The 23,077-nt window shown below is 41.5% G+C and overlaps 1 protein-coding gene across 1 annotated transcript; it reads right to left on the reverse strand.

Moving 5' to 3' along the window:
* Positions 1–219: 219 nt before the first annotated feature.
* APPBP2 (amyloid beta precursor protein binding protein 2) lies at positions 220–22,134 on the reverse strand. The gene is made up of 13 exons (XM_056333861.1): positions 21,954–22,134; positions 11,920–12,008; positions 10,619–10,770; positions 9,932–10,055; positions 5,231–5,399; positions 4,423–4,512; positions 3,859–3,926; positions 3,670–3,775; positions 3,172–3,296; positions 2,782–2,867; positions 2,217–2,407; positions 1,639–1,804; positions 220–770 (listed from the first exon to the last, which is right to left on the reverse strand). Exons 1-13 carry the CDS (start codon positions 22,092–22,094, stop codon positions 517–519), a joined length of 1,761 nt encoding a protein of 586 aa, XP_056189836.1. The 5' UTR covers positions 22,095–22,134; the 3' UTR covers positions 220–516.
* Positions 22,135–23,077: the final 943 nt, after the last annotated feature.

The following is a 23,077-nucleotide window of genomic DNA, read 5'->3' on the forward strand; positions in this document are numbered from 1 at the left end:
GTTGCTCTCTAAAGCGGTTCTTTGCCACTTTTCTTCATAAGGCAGCAGCCAAGGCTAGGGCATTCTCCCTTTTCTCAATATTTACGATTAACTTTGCTACAACGCATACAGTAGAAAGACCTTTCTCGTATAACTTCTTATAGTACAGCATTTATTCTTTCTATGCATCAGAAGAAAACTCTTGATGAAACCTTCTATTCATAATAAGAATGCAACTCCTTTGAACTCAAACAGTTTTATTTAATGTTTTCTTGCAGACTTTCTGCAACGTTGCTTCTTTAGAAAGAAGAAAGAAGGGGTTTTCAGGAATACCAAATGAGCCGAACTAAACATGCCATACACATGCTGATAAGAATTTAACACACATTCATCCGTATGGGCACTCTTCAGTAGACTGGACCAGTGTTTCAATGCAAATTCCAGCCCCCAGAGAACTACATGGTTTAGATTTCACAGTATGACTTTTCCCCCTGTAACCTGGGGGAAAAAACCTTAACTGGTTAATTGACCAAGTTCTTAGCTGCTTTGTCCATCAGTGTTCTGAGACATCAGAAAAGACTGGACCACTTCTTCAGTGGATTGAGGGCTGGTGCTTACGTCCTCCAGAGCATCTGTCACTGAGAACTGCCGATCCCGCAACCGGTTCCAATTGGCCAAAATATTGTGGTACTCAAAAACTTTCTCATAGTTGCCAATGGAATTGTACAGTTTAATGAGACCTCTGTAATCATATTCAAGTCCACTGTATCCTTCGCCAAAAAGCTTCTTTCCTAAAGAAATCCAAAAGTAAACAAAATTAAGAGGCAGTCCACCCATGTGCTGCATCTTACTTCACACAGCATTTTCAAAGACAATACGAACCTTTGTGTTACGGCAGACCATCGCGTTTTTCTTATGTTAAATCAAGAACACAAGCAACATGTGAGCTTCCTGGACGAGGGTTTGAGTTCTATCTACCTTCTCCTTGGTGGGTACTGTAACTTGTCCTCAGGGACTCTACAATCAGGCCACGAACTGCACTGTGGCTTTACATACATACAACCTACCAGTCACATCATGAAGGCAGTCATTTTGTATCCCAATTTCACTCTGAATTCAATTTAAAGTGAAGTTGGTTTTCTGCCTTAAAAACATAAATTCTTCTGTAATGCACGGTACATAACTGTACGAAGAAAGATTGTCTCGAAACTGAGCTACAGCATGGCCCAAAGATGCATTTGATTTGGAACTCTTAAGTTCATTGCAAGTGATAATGGGCAAGAAAAACATTTAATGATCGTCAGGCTGATGGGCACAACAGTTTTCCATTTCTTTCAAAATTTAACCACATTCCGCACTTAAGTTCTAGCCCCAGCAGCAAAACCTAGTCTGAAGACGAACACTCAAGCTTCTAATTAGTTGGTTTCCACATGCTTTCAAGCGTGAATTCTGATAGAGTGCTGAAAATAATACTATTCCAAAATTCAGGTCCCAGAAGACCATTCAAGAAAAAGCATTATGTTTAGATTGAAAACACATACAAAATAAAACATCCTGCATTTCATTAAGCTCTTTACTAAAAACTTTAACATGCTTTTTAATAATGTTTCCTGTAGTATTAAACGCACTATATAGTCACATATTTTAAGAATCACCTACCAATTGCTATGGATCGCAAATAAAGCTTTTCAGCATTTTCGTATTGATTCATGTCATAGTTATAGAGAGAAGCTAGATGACCCACTGACAGGGCAACTTCATAATCTTCTTGACCTAGAAGCTGCTCCTTAATCTGAATTGCCTTGATGTGCATTTCTTCTGCTTCCTATGGGGATGAAATTCACATAGGTCAGTCAGACAGCACTCACCATGCCTCAGGAAGGAGGGGGGGAAAGGAAGGTTTGAAGAAACATAGTGGCTAGTCTGTAACTATTTTATAAAAAGGCAAAAAGTAAGAAAGCCAAAAGCAAATCAAGTTTTCCAAATCCTTAGTTAAGTGGATCAGCAAATAGTATCACTTCCTCTGCTGTCAAACCTGCCATCATCCCGTCTCTCAAGGCACCATGCTTATTAATGGATTACTTTTGCGCAAAGCTTTGGAGAGCTGAAGTTTTCTAACCATAAAGCTACCAACTGAAGGTATGAACGGTGGACATGGAAAATCATCCTTTGTTGTGACAGATCTATAGATGTCTTGCAGATTTTAAGTCAAGGCTACTCCATCAATACAATCTTACCTTAAATTTTCTCATGGACTGATACAGTCTCCCAAGGTTGCCATAGTGTTTTGCTGTTTGTACATTAAACTCCCCGAAGGCTTTTTTAGCTAACTGGAGGGAGGACAGATGCAAGTCATGAGCTTCTTGAAGTAACCTCTGCTCAGTCTCCTTGTTGTGACAGTCTATTGCAATCTCCTCCAGGATAAGTGCTGAGTACAGGAAAGAAAAACCAACGTTACTGTGTTCCAAACAAAGAGATGTTAACTGTAGGCAGCAGGGAGCCATCTACCCAAGACATCTCAGAAGACATCCGATCAGGCTTTGTGTTTATTCCAAACTGTTTTCAAACAGGTATGACCAGGTATCAAGCTCCTGCCATGTATTTCTCCTCTCCCTTCCCCCTCAAAGTCTTTCGGCTAAGTTTTAAAGAAGTTCTCTTGTATTTTACAAGTGTGTTGACAGAGAATATTGAAGACTACAGATATTCTAGAGTGACCTCCACATCACTTCTGCTAGGGAACAGGATAAACAGATCTGAATGGCTGATTTCAAACTGTCCCCGTAACGCAGTGAAGGGTACTACCTTTAACTCTCTTTGAAGATGCCAAGAGAAGATGGTCTTCTGGGAGAATGTGAGTTATAATGCCAATAGCACGTTCAGCATGGAATCTGAAAGAGTTTAAATATATCATAGAATCATGTAGGTTCCAGCGCTTGACCACCCTTTCAGTGAAGACATTTTCCGCAATACCCAATCTAAACCTCCCCTGGCACAACTTGAGCCCGTTTCCTCTTGTCCTGTCGCTTGTTACTTGGGAGAAGAGACCTACAGCTGACTGATAAAATATCAGAAACATTAACACAATGAACAGATGCATTTAAATGCTAATTTGGAAGTCTGTATCGTTAAAGAACATTTTTCACCACTTACAGTACTAAGTTTGCTGCCAGTACCTCAAACCCTCGTACTCACAGTGCATTGTCAAATTTTCCAGAGCTGTACTGGTGAACATATGAAGAGTAAGCCAAGTCTTCATGAGCTGTGGCTACATGTATATTTTTACCTCCAAATACTGACTGCCGGATATCAAGAGCTGTCTGAAAGAGTTACAAGAATACCATTTCTTCAGTTAATACAGGAGAAAAGAAAAAAAAAAAATTGATCTCATTGTTAAAGGGTGATGGTGGGGGTGTAAATCTACCGGCTCTGAAATTCTGCAGGCATATACCTACATACTTGAAACAGTAAATACATAAAAACCACTTAAGAGTCAGGGGGAAAAAAACAAAGAGAAAGCAAACCCCACAGTTGGGGGTGTTTCAGTGTTTGGTTTATTAAAGAACAAGCACTGTGGTAATGAAATCAACTGCTATCTGTCTTCGCGAATTAACTGCATGTGGGTTTCAGCAGAAACACCTGAGAAATTAGAAATATCAAGAGAAACTGAAGACATTGAGTCCGGCTTCATACCTGATAGATTGCAACAGATTGGCATATGTTGTCTACGTTGAGCAAGTAAAATCCATAGTCTAGTAGCGTATCAGAGTATTTGGGATGCTTAGCTCCAAAATGCTCCCTGTAGAAACACACTTGTATTACAAATGGAGGCAAGTTAAGTGTAATTTTAAACGTTTGTGGGGCTTTTTTAATGCTACTTACCGGGCAAGGTATACTGCATGTTTTATCAGCTGTTCAGCCTTCTTAAATTCACGTTTTACAACACAAGCCTAAACAGGTTGAGATGAAGCATGTCAAGAGATGCACACTGAGAGCCCATCTCCTCCAGATACGGGCACAGTTGCTAACTACTATCTTTAATTTCAAAATATCACAGTTACTAAAGAACTTCCCTGTTATTTAAGAAAAGTGTTACAGATAACATTAGTAAATTTGTATTTTATTCTGCCATAAATGTCTAACTAAAGGGCTAGTACTGTACCTGGCCTAGATCAAACAGGGGAACAGGCCACCTTTTAATGGAATGCTCTCAGGTTAACTTTGTCACGACATTCACTTGAACCGTTGCAACTCAGCTGCAGAAAGGAAGAAGAAAAACCCCAAACCCCCTCCCTGGTCTGAGGTGGCCCAATTAAACACAAAGAACAAGCCATAAAGCTCATGAAACAGAAGTGGCTACCCAAGTATTCTAGAGGTGCTACCTATCCTCACCCATTCTTGGTAGCAATTTATTTACAAAAGAAACACGGAAGATTTAAAATTCACCTTTGAAGCTTGTCGTAAAACATCCACTACTACTTTTACAGGCAGGCCAACTGTGATCTCCTTCATAGCTTCTATACACCATTTATAAGCCTGTTGAACAGAGAGTTACCAACACAATGTTGCAACACTAAGAAAAATATTACTTAGCTCTGAAAAATATGCTAGCCATTTCATTACAAAAATTAAAAAAAAAATACTGTTTAATTGCTTATGTGTAACGAACTCGTTCAGCTATGTCTTAAAAGACAGACTTAAAGTGCTCTTAAGGTTAATACTGAATGTGTAAGTATTTTATACTAGCCTAAGGCACATATTATTACAATGATTTTTACAGACCAAAAAGTGTATTTTATAATCTTTAAGTAATCCTCACAATTCCTATTGCATAGGGCAACTTCCTCGTCAACGTACTTAGGTGCCAAAGAAAAACTGCAGTTTATACAACAGTTACGCTTATGACAGTTTTTATAAAATGGGTGCGAAGAATCATTACCGTGTTCTGCTATCTGTTTTCACCTATTGGAATAAGCTTCTTATTTCATTTACAGATGACCAACACATACTACAATCTATCACACATCATTATTTAACATTGGTCAAAACACCATTAAGAGCTGATAGACAAACTCAGAACAATACAAAGAAAAAAAAAAGTAAATAAATCAAGTATTCCTCTGGTACTGCCACACAGGTACCACAAAAGATGAGGAACTCCAGCTAGAAACATAGCATGAATACTGAGCCAGTCATGGAACATCCTAGCAGATTTCATAACCAGTTTTCTGAAGAAAAACAAAATCCCACTCACCTCATCATAGTGGCTCTTGGCAAAGAGCAGTGCACACAGCTCCCCGTAGAGCGCTGCTTTGTTTGCTTGCTGACCATGTTTTGCAAGTTTATCCATGTAAGACTGAGCAAGTTTGAATGTTTCTTCTCCCAAGTGATATTTACAGTTACCGTTTCGAACATGCAGCAACCTTAGGAAGATGTAAAGAGATCTAAGCAGTGTCTAAGCCATCTCAATACACAGCAGTGCCACGGATCTGCAGTTCGGTGTTATGCATACAATAGGACTGGGCTGTCATCCCAACGAAACTGCACTGTCTGAATTCAGCAAGACACAACTATTTACAGAATATCATTTCAGTACACCGTGCTTTGTCTCTTGCATGGCAAGAATTTTTACTGTTGGAGATGTCAAATGATTTTATGTCTTGATACAGTTTTGTATATCCAGTGTTTGAACCACTTTGGTGTGGTGGCTTTGTGTTTTATCCATTCTTCTCAATAATATCTTCTCATAAAATCCATTCTTCTCAACACTGATAAAACCTGGTACTATACAGTATTAAATCCCTTCTACCTCCTTTCCAGAGCATGGTGAACTGAAACAGACACTTAAGTACAGACACAGCTCATTTTCATGCATCTCTGCACTTCTTCCTCAGACCTTAAGCAGCACAGTGCTTTGCAAGCAGGCACTTTTTGGTATGGGGGTTTAGAGCGGCGGGAGAAGGGGGTGTCTTCACAAGAGATTCAATCCCATTCATTCAACATGGTACCAGCGCTGACTTGGCACCACCACAGAAGACCTGCTCTGCTGACCCAGTTCACAACAACTCGAACACACCTCTCCCCCGCCCTGCCCCGTCTCCTAACCCGCTGCCTTTCCACGTCAAGGATTAACACAAGCTTCATGGAACAACAGCCGAATGCAGACAATAGAACACAGCCTTATTGAAACATACTCTTGTTTCTCTAGAGAATTAACAATTTCAGCTTCTGGCATCTATTTAAAACAAAAGTAAAGGATTTTTTCTTTCGTTAGCGTAGGCTGATGCTTATTTACTTTAAAGGCATACATTAGAAATGTGTGTATTACCATATTCCAAGCCTAAAGGGCAGAATTGTATTCCCACCCATTGCAGGCTGAGGAGAGACAGCTGTTCCTTCTCTACTGCAAATGCCTGCCATCTAGCACACACGAAATTTTGGTAAATTAACATCCATTGTCCCTCCTGGAAATCTGTTATTAGGCAATGAGCAATAGAGATTGAAAAACATCAGGCAAGCCTTCACAAATCAGAAGGACAACATAACACAGGAAGAGAAATACACGAAGTGAAGCAGAACGCAATGCTGTGTGGCAGAGGCTAAAAATCTTATAATGTGAGCTAACGAATAGGTACGGCATTTTATACCTTTTGTGATACATTATGATACATCTTCCAATAAACTGCTTAGGGGGGAGGAAGGAACAAGCAAGATTTTTGATCAGATGTTTCTCTTCTCTAAACCTCTTTCCTGTTACCATGTACTCCTACCAGAGATTTAAGTTATTGTAGCCATGCCTCCTGCAATAGCAAAGTAATACATCAACATTTACCCTGTAAATTCAGCCGGCCTCTAACATAGCCTCTTCCTATGCTTTCCCATTGAAATGTATCACAAAACTCAAGCACTAAGAAGAAAGGAAATAAAGTTCACATTTTCACAAGAAGCGGGAATTTCACATTTCACAATAGCGGGAATAGCAGGCAAGCACGCAGCAGATGTGTATTAGCCATGCAGACAGAACATCAAAAGAAAAACCTTCAAAACCCCCCTGAAACGAGCTACATAAACATCAGCTTTCCAATGAGAAACAAACACAGCAACATGGCTGAAGAACAGGGGAAAAAAAAAAGCAACAGCCACATTTTTCCTTAAATAAGGTTTGAGAACTAAACACTACGTAGGAGCGCACTCTGTTCTTGGTCAGAGGCAGCAGAAAACTATCTAACATTCAAGCAACAAGAGACAGGAACTTTAAAGAAACCAGAGAGAAAAACTAAGCAATTACAGTTTCCTTAAAGAGGGAAACTCTTTCGCCTACACCATTCAACTGGGAGCTGCTATGCAACATCAAAAATACGAAGCCCAAATCCCATGTAATGGTATAAGCCAGTAGGGATAGTACTGCAATTTAGATAAGCGCCTGGGAAAGATAATATCCAGTATCTGGATGCTTCAGTGATAGTGTCTGAAAACAAAGAAATCAACCAAAAAACCAAGCTAAACCTAACCCAATCCTCTAGGATAAGCGGAGTTTGTGTGATCCAGTTTTGAGTAACAAAAAATCCTTTGTTAATCCAAAGGAATTTTAGAAGATAAAGCCAAGAGGAAGAAAAAATGCCCTAGGACATTTATGCTAATAGCTATGAATCTTCTTTGATGTCTGCAATAATAGCTCTTGGGGAATAGCTCCCCTCCCCAAATAAAATCATCCTCTAAGAGCATACAAATGTAGCCATGTTACACAGCAGCTTAGGAAGTCTAAAAACACCAGAAAAAGCCCCAAAATCAGCAAAATGTGAGATAGTGAAGTGGGTGAAGTGGGAGAACCACATATTTGTGCCTTACTGTTCACATACAATAATGAAAGCAAACCAGAAGGCGCGCACCACATGCAGGAAAGTAGTATACAAGCCTGTAGATATCTCAAGTCTTTCATTTTCTCAAGTTTCTCCATATAATTTACTACTGCCAGTACAAAGAAACACCAAATTATGTCTAAATAACACAAAACTTTAAATGTTTTTTAAACTGCGCTCTATTAATAATGCAATATATTAAACTCCCAGAGATAAGACTTTCTAGTTTTTAGAATAAGAGCAGCTCTTTTTTTAAGAGTGTCATATTTTCAAAAGCTGGACTTAAATTTTGATCTTTAAGATCTCCACTGAACTCCAGTGCAAGCACAGTGGTAAGAACAAGATATTCCACAGTCGGGATTAGAAGGTAACAACAAGAAGTTTATCTCACTGCCTCATGACTTCAAAGCCGAGTATAACTACAGTGCTCTCCCACAAAAAGGTGGTTAGATTTTACATACTCAGCACTTCTGAAGTGTTTCAAATCCTCGCTATTTGATACATTTCCAAATAAACGATGCTGTTATTCTATTTTTTGGGAGATGCCTGGACATAAAGCAGCGTCTCCTCATTCACAGCACTGCCCAGAGGGACTTGATGTCACACGCAGGCCCATCAGCCTTCATTACGAGAACAACGGCAGTCTCTATCCCAACAGAATTAGCATCTCCAGTTCAGAAGAGCTCATTCGAACACAGGATGGTTTTTCCTAGCACAAAACTAAAGTCTTCTTTCTGTAATTGTGTGGGCTGTACGCTGTTGTCCAACAGGGAGAGTCACCTTTTTATTTTTCCCCCTTTGTTCACCTTCTTTCCTATTTGAAGAAGGGGCAGGAGTTTATTTTGTAGGCAGCTTCTCCAGATTGTCAAACAGCCCAATGCAACCAGGAAACTTTTTTTTAGATTAATTAGAAGGCAAAGGACCAAGTACTAACAGCTGTAGTACATCCATAGTTCCCCAGTTCTAGGAAGGTGTATATATGTGTGCCCAGTCTTCTCCTGGCATCATCTTATTTCTGGAATGAAAGCCAGAGGTAGCTGCCAGGGCAGAACAAGGCAGAGCAGCAACCGTTGCCATGGCCCTCTGCTTGGCAGATAAAATAAGCAGCTACTGGCAAAGCCTATTTACTCTTCGTATTTGTCCAACCATAAACAAGATGCAGGGTGGGTTTTTTGGAGCAGTTTTCCAAAACAAGTTTTGCCCTATATTCAGATAAATACAGTATATACTTTGTGGTTCATTACAACAGCTAACAAAAAAATAATCCTATTTTAACTATGCTCACTAGCACACAGGTATTCGAGCGCATACCTGTAGCATGCAAAAGAGGTCAGTTGTTACTGACAAAAACAACCTGGCTACTTGCTGCAGACTGCATCGGTACAGCACACACCTAGAAACACAGAAGGAAGAGCAGAGCAACTAAAAACTAGAAGTGATAATCACCAAGGCCTCTGTGAATGGAATTTGAACCTCAGTGGATCCCACTACAAGCCCGAAGAAACAAAGCAGATAAACCCAGATGCCTCCTAAAAGCAAAACTTCTTTTTCCAAAAGTTTAAGCTGTGGCTGAAGGTGTCCGCAAGAACTGTGCATCTAGATATTTACCTAATCACGTAGTTAAGTAGCTCAGCATGGAGCTAGAGAATTCTTTGGATCTGGAATCAGGAAACCTATGTTTTCCTTTTATTTCTGCTCAACTGTATTTATACCAGTTGTGTTTGGATTTGGCAAATTCTTCTTGTAGTAAATATAATTTCAACAAACACCAACACATAACATTCCTTCATGTGCAAACACCCTTGGGAAAACGCTCAAGGTGCTGTATCATTACTGTCCAGCACCTGCTACCCATGACACCACGCGGAAAGGCAAAACGGTAGATTTTTTCATTAAACTCTGCTGCCAGCTGACAAGTGAAACCTCAAGGATCAGCGTAAAACAAGCACCTTCTGATCCTCAGCTCTAGCCAGGAAAGCACTGTGCTGCACCTGAATACTGAAGGGAGCATCTGAAGCTTGATGGCTCTGGGGCAGCTGGTAACACATTAATGTGTATTTCACAGTAAGACATACAAGAATTAGAGGTGAGCTCACCTTACACAACATTCTACGGCACGAAACCAATGAAGGATTTCATCATGAAGGGTGCATAACTGAAGGCAGGAAAGAAATACCTTCTCAGCATCACTGTACCAGCCTGCATCTGATAGGAACCCCCCTGGGGAAAAAAATAAAATAAATTAAAAAAATCAAGGACAAACAGAATTTGAGCAGCAGAACACCTTTTTAAGAGAAAAAGCGTTTGCTCAAGTCTTGGAAGAAGACTATTTATTTCACAGAACTGCGTACTACATACGGAAGCCCTGTCCAGGTTAAACCCTGCAGTGCTGAATTGAAAAGGGTAAAATGTAAGAGTAGAAAAACTCTCCTTCAGTTAAGGATGACTTTTTGGTACTACGTAGTTTTCCTACAGTTTTCTGTCAAGAAATACTTACCGATACTAAAATTCTGCAAAGTTTTAAGGTTAAGCATTACATCCGCAAACAAATTTTAAATCTAAAACATCTGAAATACCAAAGATAAGCCTATATATTCTTAGAAAGAAAAATATATTGGATTTTAATAAAGACACCGAGTACTTTTCTGAAAGTTACATTCAAAAAAACACACGTTGTTTAAAAGAAATTACAGGCATTAACATGAAAAAAATTTAGCATTAGTTAACTGAAGCTTGCATGAAAGAAAGTATCACACTTTAAACGGCCTATCATCACCAGTTACCTAAAACAAAACCGATCTGGATTGCTTTTTCTTTCACAGCAGAATCCGATTCTGCTATGTAGGAGCACCGTCTACTGAATGAATAGGCCAGTACAGAAGCAACTTTTACTCCATGGTCCATCAAAGCCTGAAAACAGTGATGAAGCAGATGTCTGAAACAAAAGAAAACAGAATTTGATTACACATGAAGTTTTTAGAACACTGCAGTCAGTTGGCTCTTGAGTGCCATGAATTCAAATGAGTAGTGATTCAAAGAAATAACTCCAACCCTCTCTCAAACCAAAACCAGATGAATACAAGTATAATTGTCGATCTCAAGGCTAATGGATTGCACTTGTTGGATTATCCAACAAATAAAGTGAGTGTACACAAAGTTCTTTACAAGGACACCCTCCAGTGCAAGCAAAACACAAGCTACCCACACCATATTAAAACTGGAAAACCACTTTTTTAGCTAAAACTTAGAGGAAGGGAAGCCTTAAATCCACCCTCATGCCACAACTCCCACAGAAACTGCAGATAAATGCACAATGACGAATCCATTAACATCACACACACGCAAACAATGGCAGAGAAGTATGTCTAAGACTCATAGCTTATCCCGGTTAAAAAAAATCTGATCTAAAAAAGTCAAGTTCTGAGCATAACACTACAAATTGGAATATTTAATGATGGGAAAACTCTTTAAACTGGGGCAATCCTACCAGCCTGATAACCCTTCACTTAGGATTTGCTACAACAGCAAGAAACAGGTACTTTGCCACTGCTTGGGGAATGGCTGGGCATTGATCAGTTGGTGGTGAGCAACTGGGGATTTTTTTTTTTTTTGCATGTCTTGTTTTTCTTGTTTGTGCTTTTTTCCTCCCCTCCCTCTTTTTGTTGTTTTCTTTTTCCTTAATTATTAAATTGCCTTTATGTCAACCCACGAGTTTTCACACTTTTACCCTTCCAATTCTCTCTCCCATCCCACTGGGTGGGTGAGCGAGCGTCTGCGCGGTTCTCAGCTGCCTACCGGGGTTAAACCATAGCACAGCAATAACAAAGAAAGCACTTTGGGGGCCAACTACCACAGATGACTTGGTACATTTATGCAGAAGTTATGATGGTTTTATTTTTTTTTTTTGAGACAAACAGAAAGATAGAAACTAAAAATAACTTCAAGTTACTTGAAAGTTCACCTGTAAATCTAAAGAAATATTCTTATGGTTAACAGACAGGCTAGCAAGGCATCTTCCAAATTCAAAACCTAGATCAGGAGGTAAGAGCTGAAACCAGCATTATTGATAAATTAAGATACCTACCTTTTATCTAAAGCTCGTAGCACCTTCGCAAAAACTTCTAGCTCGCAAAATTCACTACCCAGCTGGCATAAGCGACCCTGTTGGTAAAGCTGAAAGAAAAATATAAATAAAGTTTAAAATTTAAGACTGAGTTCTTCTGGGAAATTTAACTTAATAGTAAAGAGGACTTCTGATGAAATCTAGACTTAAAAGTATTGAAATACACCAGACTAAGTAGCAATAGCTCCACTATCTCCACACAGGAGGAGAACTTTACTGTTTAAAAACCAAGCACACAAGCCATGAGAGCTCCATAAGTGGTTTCAAGGGTTTTTTTAATCTATGAATGTATTTTCAAGTGTCTATGCCCACCTGTATCACCAAAACACCGCAACACAAGGTAGAAAGCCAAGACAAAACCAAGAAACCCCTGAAGTCAGCAAAAAAACCAATAGCTTCTCTGATACCAAATGCTTTGAAAACATGTTGAACTGACACAGAATCCAGCATCCAGCACTGCAAATAGATTTTATATTATATATAAATAAATATATAACTAACCCTCAAACACACAAGTTATGCAAAAAAACCTCACCAATACCCAGAGCTAAAGACAGGCATAAGCCCCAACACCATTAGTACCTGAACTTACACAAGTAATTCCTGTGTAAGTAAATAGGAAAACTCAAGTGAATCTGTTCATGCATTTATAAGAAGCAATGGCTAGTTTTATACCCAAACCGATTTGTGTCTGCAGATAAGCAAATATATCAGTTGACTTGTTCATTAAAAAACCCACCAAAACCACCATGGATGCAGTTCTTTATGCAAAGCACAGTTAAGTTGCAGAACTATCTGCCATGCTATGCTATAAAAACGAAGAATTTACACAGGTACAAAAGTGACTGTAAAAACGTAGGTCAGAAAAATCCATGGTGGGCTATTAATTCCTGGTGTCTTGAAGCCCCTGAACCCCAGGTACAGCACTGGATCCCACAGGACTGGTGCAGCACAACCATGCGTTAGTTCAGGTGTTCCAGAAAAAAAAGCACACCCCTTTTGTTTTTTAATAACAAAAATAATAACATCTTTCTATGAGGCAGTAACTCCCCAGGGAAAAAAGGAGAAGCCAGTAACTCGCATCTCACAGGCGCTTCTCTTGAGAAGCTGCACCTCAACACAGGCCAGCCAAGATCCATTCCTGTCCTTTCATGGCCACTGCACAGCAGAGACACCAGAAAACTGCAGCTTAACGGCAGACGCAAACCAGACTATACACTTGCATTTCATGCCATCGTGAGCATGCAGGTAAAGCGCTGCGGTGTTGCACTCCGAACGGTTATTCAGAAAACCCTGGAGCCCATATGCTAAAACATGGAACTGCACACTGCCAAGGCAGGCATGCCCACACCCAGAGCAAGCCCCGCGCTATCTAAGCGGGTTTTACAGCTACCAGGCACTTTGACGTGGAGTGCAGCTACCCTTACTATGTGAGCAAGAGCAAGGCCGACAGAACACATTATTTAGAGATGCTCAATTACAAATATAGATTTAATGCAAGTGTTAACATTGCTCGCGGGTTTAATAACTTCTAAAAACCTGTTATTGGTAAGCACCTTGGGTCTGGTTCACCTTTTTCTTCACAAACACTGGGAGCAGATGAATTCGTGTTCAAAACACAGCACTGATGCTGAGAACATCTCCAGCCAGAAATTTACTTTTAGTCAATTCTTATAAAAGCACAACACTGATTTTACAGCACAGCAAGTTTGTTATTTTAACAACAGAACCTAAAAAAAAAAAAAATACCAAAAATACTTTGACCTAATAATGTCGATTGCCAGAAATGAATGTTTTCCTTTCAGTCGTTTCTTTCACTGGCAGGGGGAAGTCTTTTAAAAAACAGCACACGTTTGCATGCAAAGTTACTCCTCAGATAAAACAGTGCCATGTCCCTGTACTTCAAAGGGATCAGAGTTTCTTCTGAAGCTATATTCTCCCTGGCAGTGGAAGAAAATACAATCTGGTGTATTTAAAAACTACAGTCATGGTTGAGTGTTCTCATTTTCTCCCACACGGCTGTCTAACGGTAACTGTTCTATGAAACCTAAAACACATTTTCTGCAATCAAAAGAAGAGGTTAGTACATCTTGCCTAGTATTCCATGCTCAAAACTGAACAGGGATACCTTATCAATAATTGATGATACCATTTCTGGAAGAAACTAAGACACATAGCCAAGCTATTTTACTAGAGATTTAAGACAATCAAACAATTTTTTTGTTTGTTTGATCAAAAAAACAAAATCAAAACCCCAAAACCAAATGTTTAAAAATTAGGCTTTCAATCAAGCCCATTATAATTTCCTCTTATCACCTTGCAGTGTTAACTACAAATCCCAGATTACTCTGGTACTAGTTTACCAAATACTAACCCTAGTAAGACTTCTTCAAATTAATATATTTAAGAAGTTAAACACATTTTGTGATGTGTTCACTGTTACATGCGATTCTTAAATTGCTAATAAATAAATGCCCTGGCTGGGTTGAAGGGGAAGCCCCCAAACTACACTCGCAGTTTTGATACGTCAGTTATTCCAGGCACATGTAAAATTTGGCTTATGGCCCAGAGGTCCGAGCCTGTTATCTGCACATCTCCTACCCCGATTCAAAGGTAAACACTTGCACCATTTGGGCATGCAAAAAACCCCAAACACAAACCAACTGATTTTTCACAGGTATAACCAGAAATACAGAGAAATACAGTATTCCTGGAACGTTTACCACACCATTCACCCCTTCCCTTGACATACTGGCAAACATTTTAAGGAACTCACTCAGCTTGGAGTCTTTTGAAACTGTTGTAGCTGTTACAGCAATATTTTCAAACAAAATTTGACATGGAAATAGTGAGTATACGTCAAACTGTAAAGCAATTCCAGGAGATTCAGTAACGCTTATTTGTTCATTGAGAAGCAATTGCAAGCACTGAAGAAATGGTTCTCTTGTTAAAGCTCCAGAGAGACAGAATTCCTGACCACAAGCCTTGCTACATAACACAAAAAACAAAACAAAATAGTGATTCAAGAAAAACATGCCCTGACAAGAATGGCAGAGGTTTGGACTTCTGAAGAACCATTCTTTTCTTAAGAAACAAATGTCTTTTAGACACAAACCTAACCTATTTGGAGCTTAACAGAGATGTCTTTTTCTTTAACTATGGAAAAATTAATGAAAGCCTGCAATACAACTTGCAACTTCATCAGCTCACGCTGACACATCAGTTCTGGCACTGAAGATGGGAATCAAGGTATAAATTTAATATACAGCCATATTATTACATGCACGCACAACCAAACTGTTTTGCATAGCTGTGAGAAAACCACCACAATCCTCCTCCAGGACCAAAGGCTTAATATTTAACCCGTAACACATCCAACTGAACATTCAAAGGCCGCATATAGTGGAGTCCCCAATGAAACATATTAGTAACATTAACCTGTAAAATATCTCATCGTGGGTATGTAGTTCTGTTAAAGTTCTTGTCAGATTTCTCGCTCTCTGGCTAGATTAAGCTGAGCTCTAACTGCTTCCTAGCAACCCCTTGAAAATAAAGACAAAAATATGTTAAATTTCTAGCAAAAGCAAAGCCGTAACACAAGAGAAAGAACTATAAAATATTTGTGTCACCAGCATTCTCAGCTGTTTCACTGTGTACAAGCACAAGATAAAAGACTTTCTCTAAACCTAATGAAAATAAAAAAATCATTTTTAAAGCAGCTGGAGATTAATTCTAAGCAGTTGTAAAAGGACCCTCTAAAAGACAAACTGCAGCATACGCAGTTGGAAAACTATGCCCTTATTGCTCCAGTTTGGAAAAGGACTGAAAAATTAATGTAGATATTTCAGTAAGAATTAAAGGTACAAGGAATTCCCCAGCACTTTTAGTAAAGTCTAATAATGTAATGTGGAATATCATGCCAGATGTGGGAAATGCTATATACTTAATCAATAAACATCAGTATTTGAGAAAAAACTTCCGATGTAACCACAATCTTCCTTTCCTACTTAACAAGGAAGGAAGGAGGAAGTTTCCTGAGTGTCAGTAGTGTGGTGTTGACAAATGATTCATTAGACATGGGTAGGGGGGCAACAGCCTTAGAAAATAATCTGCTTGAAATTTAGGTACACTTCATTCTTTTAAATCAATTTCAAAACCACCTACAAAGCCTCTGGACAAGCGCTGGTTCACATGGATATTGTCTGGGGCATTAAAAAATGCAAACTTTACAGCTTTTCTTTGAAAACATACTGCCAATTACTTTATGAACCTCAATCAAATAAATAATCAAGGAAAAAAACCCCAACCTTATTGAAAAAGCTTAACTTTAGAGACAACTTTTGGAGCCTACCACTTTCACACACAGCACACTTCCCATCTGCCCATTCATGCTGCTTTGCGTATCATAGCAGCAAAGTATTTTGTTTCACGTCTAAACAGAGTCCAACCTACGGGATACGAAGCCTTACAGTCACACACATACATGATTCTCCGCAGCAGTAATGGGGAAACCCAATTTGCTTTGAAATTAAATCAGTACAAAGGAAACAAAATGGAAATAGGAATTATTATTTCAGCAGCAGCTGAACACCTCGGTTCATGATATGACCTCATTATCTGAATTAGGATGAGTTCTAGTGTCTAAGTAAGACTCAACAACAACACTGATAAAAATGGGGAATCAGGATGAGAAAACATGCCCCATAGTTAGAGGTTCAAAAAAACCAAACAAAAAAGAAAACAGAAACCCAGTTACATGAGTTAGAAGAATGGCAAGCAATGACAAGAAGTTTCAAACCAGTAAAGACATAAGGAAAGACGCTTCTAATCTAAATTTGGACTATAGAACGAAGGCACGTGTTAAAAAGTAATAATTGGAAAAAACCTCATGAAGTTTCACTGCGAGGTTTTAATTTAAAAAGGTGATACAGAGATACGACTTACTTCAAGCAGTACTCAGCAAGTCCTAACTGCACTGAAGTCTAACCAGATGATCAGAACAGTTGTACGTGTGTGCGCGCACACGCGGAAATCATGATCGTTCCTCACACACACACAATTAATTTCTGTCCCCCAAAAATAAAGCAGCATGAGTATAATTAAGTCTCTGTGAAGTCACACTTATCGGTCACAGCAGAAGTCCTATAAAATCCAATCCATGTGCTCTGGGATTTTTTGCCTCCCTTGTAACACTGCTCGCTTGTGACCTTGTTTGCATCACTCTGGTCAGAAAACCTCAAAATCAAAGCAGCACAGCCCCACTCCATTTCACGGGTAGCTTATCCCCATCACTCATCAAATTACCCAGGAGACCGAAGCCTTGGGACAAGCTCGTTCTATTCTAATTTACAGAAATCATGCTTCCAGTGATTCTTCATCAGTAAAAAACAATCTCTGCTGCAATGCAGAGAATGGATTTTCTATTGCTTGTTGTGAACAGTCAGCAAATTCCTGTTTATTCGTTTTGTTTGGTTCAGATACCTAGATATAACACCAGAGCTTTTATTAGCCATGCTTGTTCTTTTTCAGATTAGCAGAATACAGTGAGGAGACATGATATTGCAGCTACACTCATTAATATAGAAGTTGGAGCTATTGGGATCTAAACTCAAAATCCAGTATTTTGATTGACACCAAGGTAGGAGCACGGCAGAATTATCTACCACTTCAAAGAGAATGTGTGATTATAACCTCTTGGATTTTGCCTAAAAATTTTAATGCATAACAAGTCAGCATGGTGCAATTACTAAAGGTTACAGGTCTGCACTAATAAAAACAAATTAATGTCATCTTCAATTGTTCTTGTGGTTAATGATCTCATCAGAAAACATTCAAATAACATTGGACCCAAATGGGCCAAATTTTAAGAAAAATCAGTGTAAAAAGAAAAACACGCAGTCCAGAAAAGACTTTCCAGATGGAGAATAAATATTGGATGAAACTCCTTGTTAGCCAGCACAACTCGAAGATCAGCCTGCTAGTGCGTAACTGCAACAAATACCTATGGCAGAGAACACTAAAGCTAATGAAGCAGTATCTCTTCAGAAGCATCATGAAACCAAATAAATGAGATAATTACACATAATAGCATATAAAGCTGAGGCACGGGGAAAGAACTGAATTCTATGCAAGACATTAACTGAACAGTCATTGGACTGGATAGTTCAACGTCTTATTTCTGTCAACAGAAACTAGATTCTTCACAAGAACTCCCTCCAGCAGAACACTCTCCCCAACAAACTACAAAATATAATACTTTGATTTTCCTTTTTTTAAAAAAAAGTTCCAGTTGTCACCTATTTTTTAATACAGAATTTTGGCAATTGCAAATGCTGCCTACCTGCCAGGCATGTCCTATTTTAACTGAGATCCAGCATGTTTATTTCTTTGGCTTCTAAAAAACTAGGCATACACCTACCCACCCACCCCCGCAAAAAAAACCAACAAACCCAACAAAACCAAGGAAAAGAACCTAGCTAGTTCTACTAGCAAACAACACAACCAGGATATACATACTGGCAAAGACACAAAGGAAACAAAATATGGTAGGTGTGCCCGTTTTTTTCCCCCAGATGCAGTTGTTACTCGTAACAATACCAGTTATTAAGCTCTTCAGAATACAGCTGTAATTAATAAGATATTTAAATACTTTTTAGCACAAACACAGACTTGAAAGCTTCCGGGACATCCTTACAAGCATTTTGCTCTGCCTCTATTATTTTTCCAACGGTTGCAAGGAAAAGTAAAATGCCGCTTGAAAAAACAACAACCACCCAGTAACACCCTGGTAGACCAGTACAGGTTTGCTGTTTTCACTACAACCATCATTATTTGATATTGCCTTTTTTTAAGCTTTAGTCATTGTTTATGAATGCTGCAGAAAGGTAACCGTGCTTAGCATTTGGAACCTGCCTGCTCCCATCACCTTGTAGCCAAACCTACTCCCTACCAAGTCTGCAACACAGAACATTCTGCAACTATCCCAGGTTGAATTCCTCACTGCGAACTGTAAATGCACTGGTTTATAAGGCATGTCCTAGAAGTTAACAATTCTGGAATATGCAGAATCAAGAGTAACTAGATTTGTTAAGGAACGGGAAATAAAGGCAATATATTACAACAATAGAGCCAAACACTGGATCAAAGGGTACCCTGGGGGAAAACCTAGGACCAAGCAACTCTTCTAGCATTTTCCTCCCTTTGAAGTAAGAGCACATTGACTATCTCTGCTGCTGTAACAGTATCGCACCCTGCCTATGTCATCTTCATCAACGTGAATGGGTTGGCAAACTGCAAGATTTGTAAATATTAAGCACGAAGGCTCGTATCAATGAGTCTGGTAAAAAAAGTTTCGCATGGCCACAGCCAATTAACATTTGCTTATCAAAACAAAAATTGACTGATACTACCTTTTATTTTTTTTGAAAAATCAGTAACAGTTTCCCCAGCATCACAAACCATGATTAATACCTGGATAACAAACCATTAGTTACATGTGAAAGACCGCAAACACTTTTATTCCTTTTGATAATCTCAGAAAGTGATTCTCTATCTTTCTAAAGGTCTAAATGCAACTATTATTCATCACATCCTCAATTACACATCACTTTTCCTCAGCTGTATTTAAAGAGTAAGTACTATTCCATCTGATTCTATCAACTAGCTCACACCCCTCAGCAGAGCAGCAACCACCACCACCACGTAGTCAGAACGAAGATGTAAAAGTCTCATACTTTGTCTTAGTTTAAAGACTGTTAGTGACTTCAGAAATTTTACTTCTGCTTTGAAGAACTTGATGGTCAGGACGTTACTGAATGTGGCTCACCAACCTGAAATGGCATTCAATACCCACAGGGTTTTGAAAATCACTGTATGCAGAACCGAAACAGTAAAACAAGCACCACACAGAAGAGTGGAAGGAATGTCCAAAGGTGCGATGCTGTCCCCAATCTAACCTAACCAGCTACATCATTTGCATTGCAGTAGCCAGCCAAACACAGAAGTCAAGAACCAGTTACGGAGTGTTGCACAGGTGCACCGAAAAATGCAAACGCTGTTCCAAAAGACTTGCAATCTGGGCTAGGCTTCGAGGCACTCACTGCAGGCAGACATCTCTGCATACAGAAAAAACACCATTTAGTAAGGACTGAGGACTTCCTCTCAGCATCCCACCCAAGGTTTAGTTACATTTACATGTAAGCTAATTTGAATGTGACTATTAAAGAGTATAGGCTCTCCTACACAGAAAAGATTTAAAAAAAAAAAAAAAGAAACAGAAGTGAAGACGTGGAAGACCAGCCTACCATTGGCAGCAGTGGCAAAACACTCACTGCACTGCATAGCCTAGGTTTATTTATTCTGTAGGTGGACGTTTCATAGATGTCTATTTGTGAAAGAAATATAGGTTCACCTCACGTATTTCAGATTATCAAACACTGTCCTGTTTCAAACACAGAAATAATAGGAAAAGCAACGCAAATTACTGTCATTAAGAAAAGTTATATGGGCTAGCAATAAGCACAACAGAAACATTATTTTGAGGACAGGTACCCAAGCACATTTATCATCATCTGCCCAACGAGACAGCGTACCAATGTGCACAAGCAGAACAAACAGAAAGTCTCTTCAGAAGTCAGACATACCGCTGGGTATCGTCACAAGGACTTTCTGTTTTCACGCTTTTAAAAGCCACAGAGCACTATCCTTTTGTGTGAATGAACATCAGGACAGGCAATGCCAAGAAAGTTTATTCATTCATGGCCATACCTACTGGCAGTTAAAAATAAACCCCAAAATATTCTTCCACGTTGTTAGTTCCATACCTTTAGTCTTTATGTGACAATTGCCATATGTCAGTGGCGTCATGACCTGTGACCATGCTCATACGTGGTAGAAAGGGGCTTCCACAGCTCTCAAATACATAAGGCACACAAATAATGGCCAGTACACAGAAACGTACGTGCCTCTTCCAGCAACGCAGAAGCAACTTCCCCGTCCCTGGAGATCAGCTTGCCTTACAAATATTACTACTCTGTATGTGTAATGGGCCACTACCCCTGGCTCAAAACAATTTGTCTAAAGAATTACTTCTTTTAGCACATCCTAGATTTTTAGAAATTAACTGGCAGAAGAAGGAAGGGTTATCTCCCATCTTAGGTTTTTTTTTTTTGGGGGGGGGGGGTGTGTGGTTTTTTCTTCGTTTTTTTTCACATTGTTTCGCTCCTGATGAATGCTCATTTCAGCCGTTCCGCACTCGGATGAAATGCCTATTTAGTGGACAATAGGAATTAATGGACCATCTCAGTGTACCTTCTACTCTAACTCTGGGTATTTTTGAGGCAGCTGAATGAGAAACAGCCCTTTCATGAAAGAATGATTCCAGGCTAATAAACTATATCATTAAAGGAGCCCCAATTCTTTTCATCTGGCTCCTACCAGACCATTAAAGAGGCTAGAAGAGCACGGCAAACTCAGCTCCCTCTACCACTGACATCACCTTCTCCAACACATTAAAAGCAAGAGGGGGAAAAAAAAAAAAAGGGAAAAGGAAAAAAAATAATCTATTCCAACCGCGAGAGCTGGCTGCCCCCTGCCCCCCACCGCCCCCAGCGCTCAGGCGGCATCTCCCGCCCGAGGGCCTCCCCCCGCGGCCCCCGGGCCAGGCCCCTTCCACGGGCCCCCGACCGCCCCCCGGCCAGGCGCCCGCGGGCGGAGGTAGGGGGCAGCCGCAGGCCCCCGGCCCGGCCCCAACCCCCCCCCCCCCCCTCCAGCCGCGGCCCCACGCAGGCCCTGGCTCCCCCCGCCCGCCCTTCGGGCCCGGCTCCGCGCCGGCGGGGGGCGAGGCCCCCACCCCCTCCCCTCCGAGCCCCCCGGGAGAGGCCCGGGGCCTGCGGGAGCGCGCCCCCCTCCCCCTCCGCCCCCGGGCCGCTTCTCCTTCCCGCTCCCCGGGCCCGGCCAGGCCCGGCCCCGCGCGGCCCCCGCCGCCCCCCCCGCACCTTGTAGTACACGTCGAACTGGATGTTCTCGGGCAGCGAGCGGATGTCCCGGCGCCTCGCCCGCCCGTAGCTGTCCACCACGGCCGAGATCGCCGTGTTATAGAGCGTCTCGGGCACCCACTCCAGCTCCACCGCCGCCATCTTGGGTGTGCGGAGCCGCCTTCCCCCACCCGCCTCCCCCCGCCCGCGCGCCCGCCCCACCTCCCGCGCCGCCTCCCGCGCCCGCCGCCGGCCCGGGCCCGCCGACCCCCGGGGCTGAGGGCGGGGGAGCGGCCGGGCTGCGCAGAGGGATTGAGAGGGAACGCGGGCTGCGCGGCCCCCGGTGGCAGCGGCGGGGAGAGGCGGAGCGCGGCGGTGCGCGCTGCCTGGTGGCGGGAGGGCGGCCCGGCCTTCAGGTGACCGCCATCGTCCGGCGCCTTCCCCGGAGCCAACGCGGGCCTGGGGGGCCCCGCGGCTGAGCCCCCCGGCTGCCAGCCCCAGGGCGGCCCGGGCTGTCCCCTCGTCCCCGGAGAGCCCCGGTGAGGGGGGCCTTGGCGGGCGCGGCCCCCGCGGTGACCGGCTGAGGGGGCGCTAAGGTGACCGCGGCGCCCTGCCCGCCCGGGGGGTCCCCAGCTTCTGCCTCACCAGCTGCTCCCGCCCCAGCGAGCCCCTGCCCCCGGGGTGGCGCTGGGCTGGGTCAGTGTCTCATACCGGGCCGTTCCAGGCGGGATTTTCTTCCTCCTGTGGCTCCCGCGCCCCCCGCTAGGGCCGGCTGGGGTGGGACCGCTTGGGGGAGCCCAGGCTGGGGGCAGCCAGCGGCTCAGCCAGCCCCGCGCAACGCGGCCAGGACTCGGAGGTTACTATTCGGTGTGGGTTTTGATCCCACGCTCGGTTCGCATCGCTCAAGTTTGGCAGCTTCCAGCATGCTCTTGAACAACTTTCGTTCAAATAAGGGTTAAATACTTTGCGTTTTTCAAACTTTTTATCACACACGTAGATAGAGGAAACCCAAGCCCTAGATGTACTAACCGTGCTAAGAAATATTTCTCCTTCTGGCAAGTCTTATTTTGGTTTTCTTAACTTATGTAGGACTGCGACTTCAGCTTATTGTTCATTCCTTTTTATTTTAAAAGTTACAGGAGGCA

This window comes from Falco biarmicus, chromosome 1 (genome assembly GCF_023638135.1).
Source record: "Falco biarmicus isolate bFalBia1 chromosome 1, bFalBia1.pri, whole genome shotgun sequence".
NCBI lineage: Eukaryota > Metazoa > Chordata > Aves > Falconiformes > Falconidae > Falco > Falco biarmicus.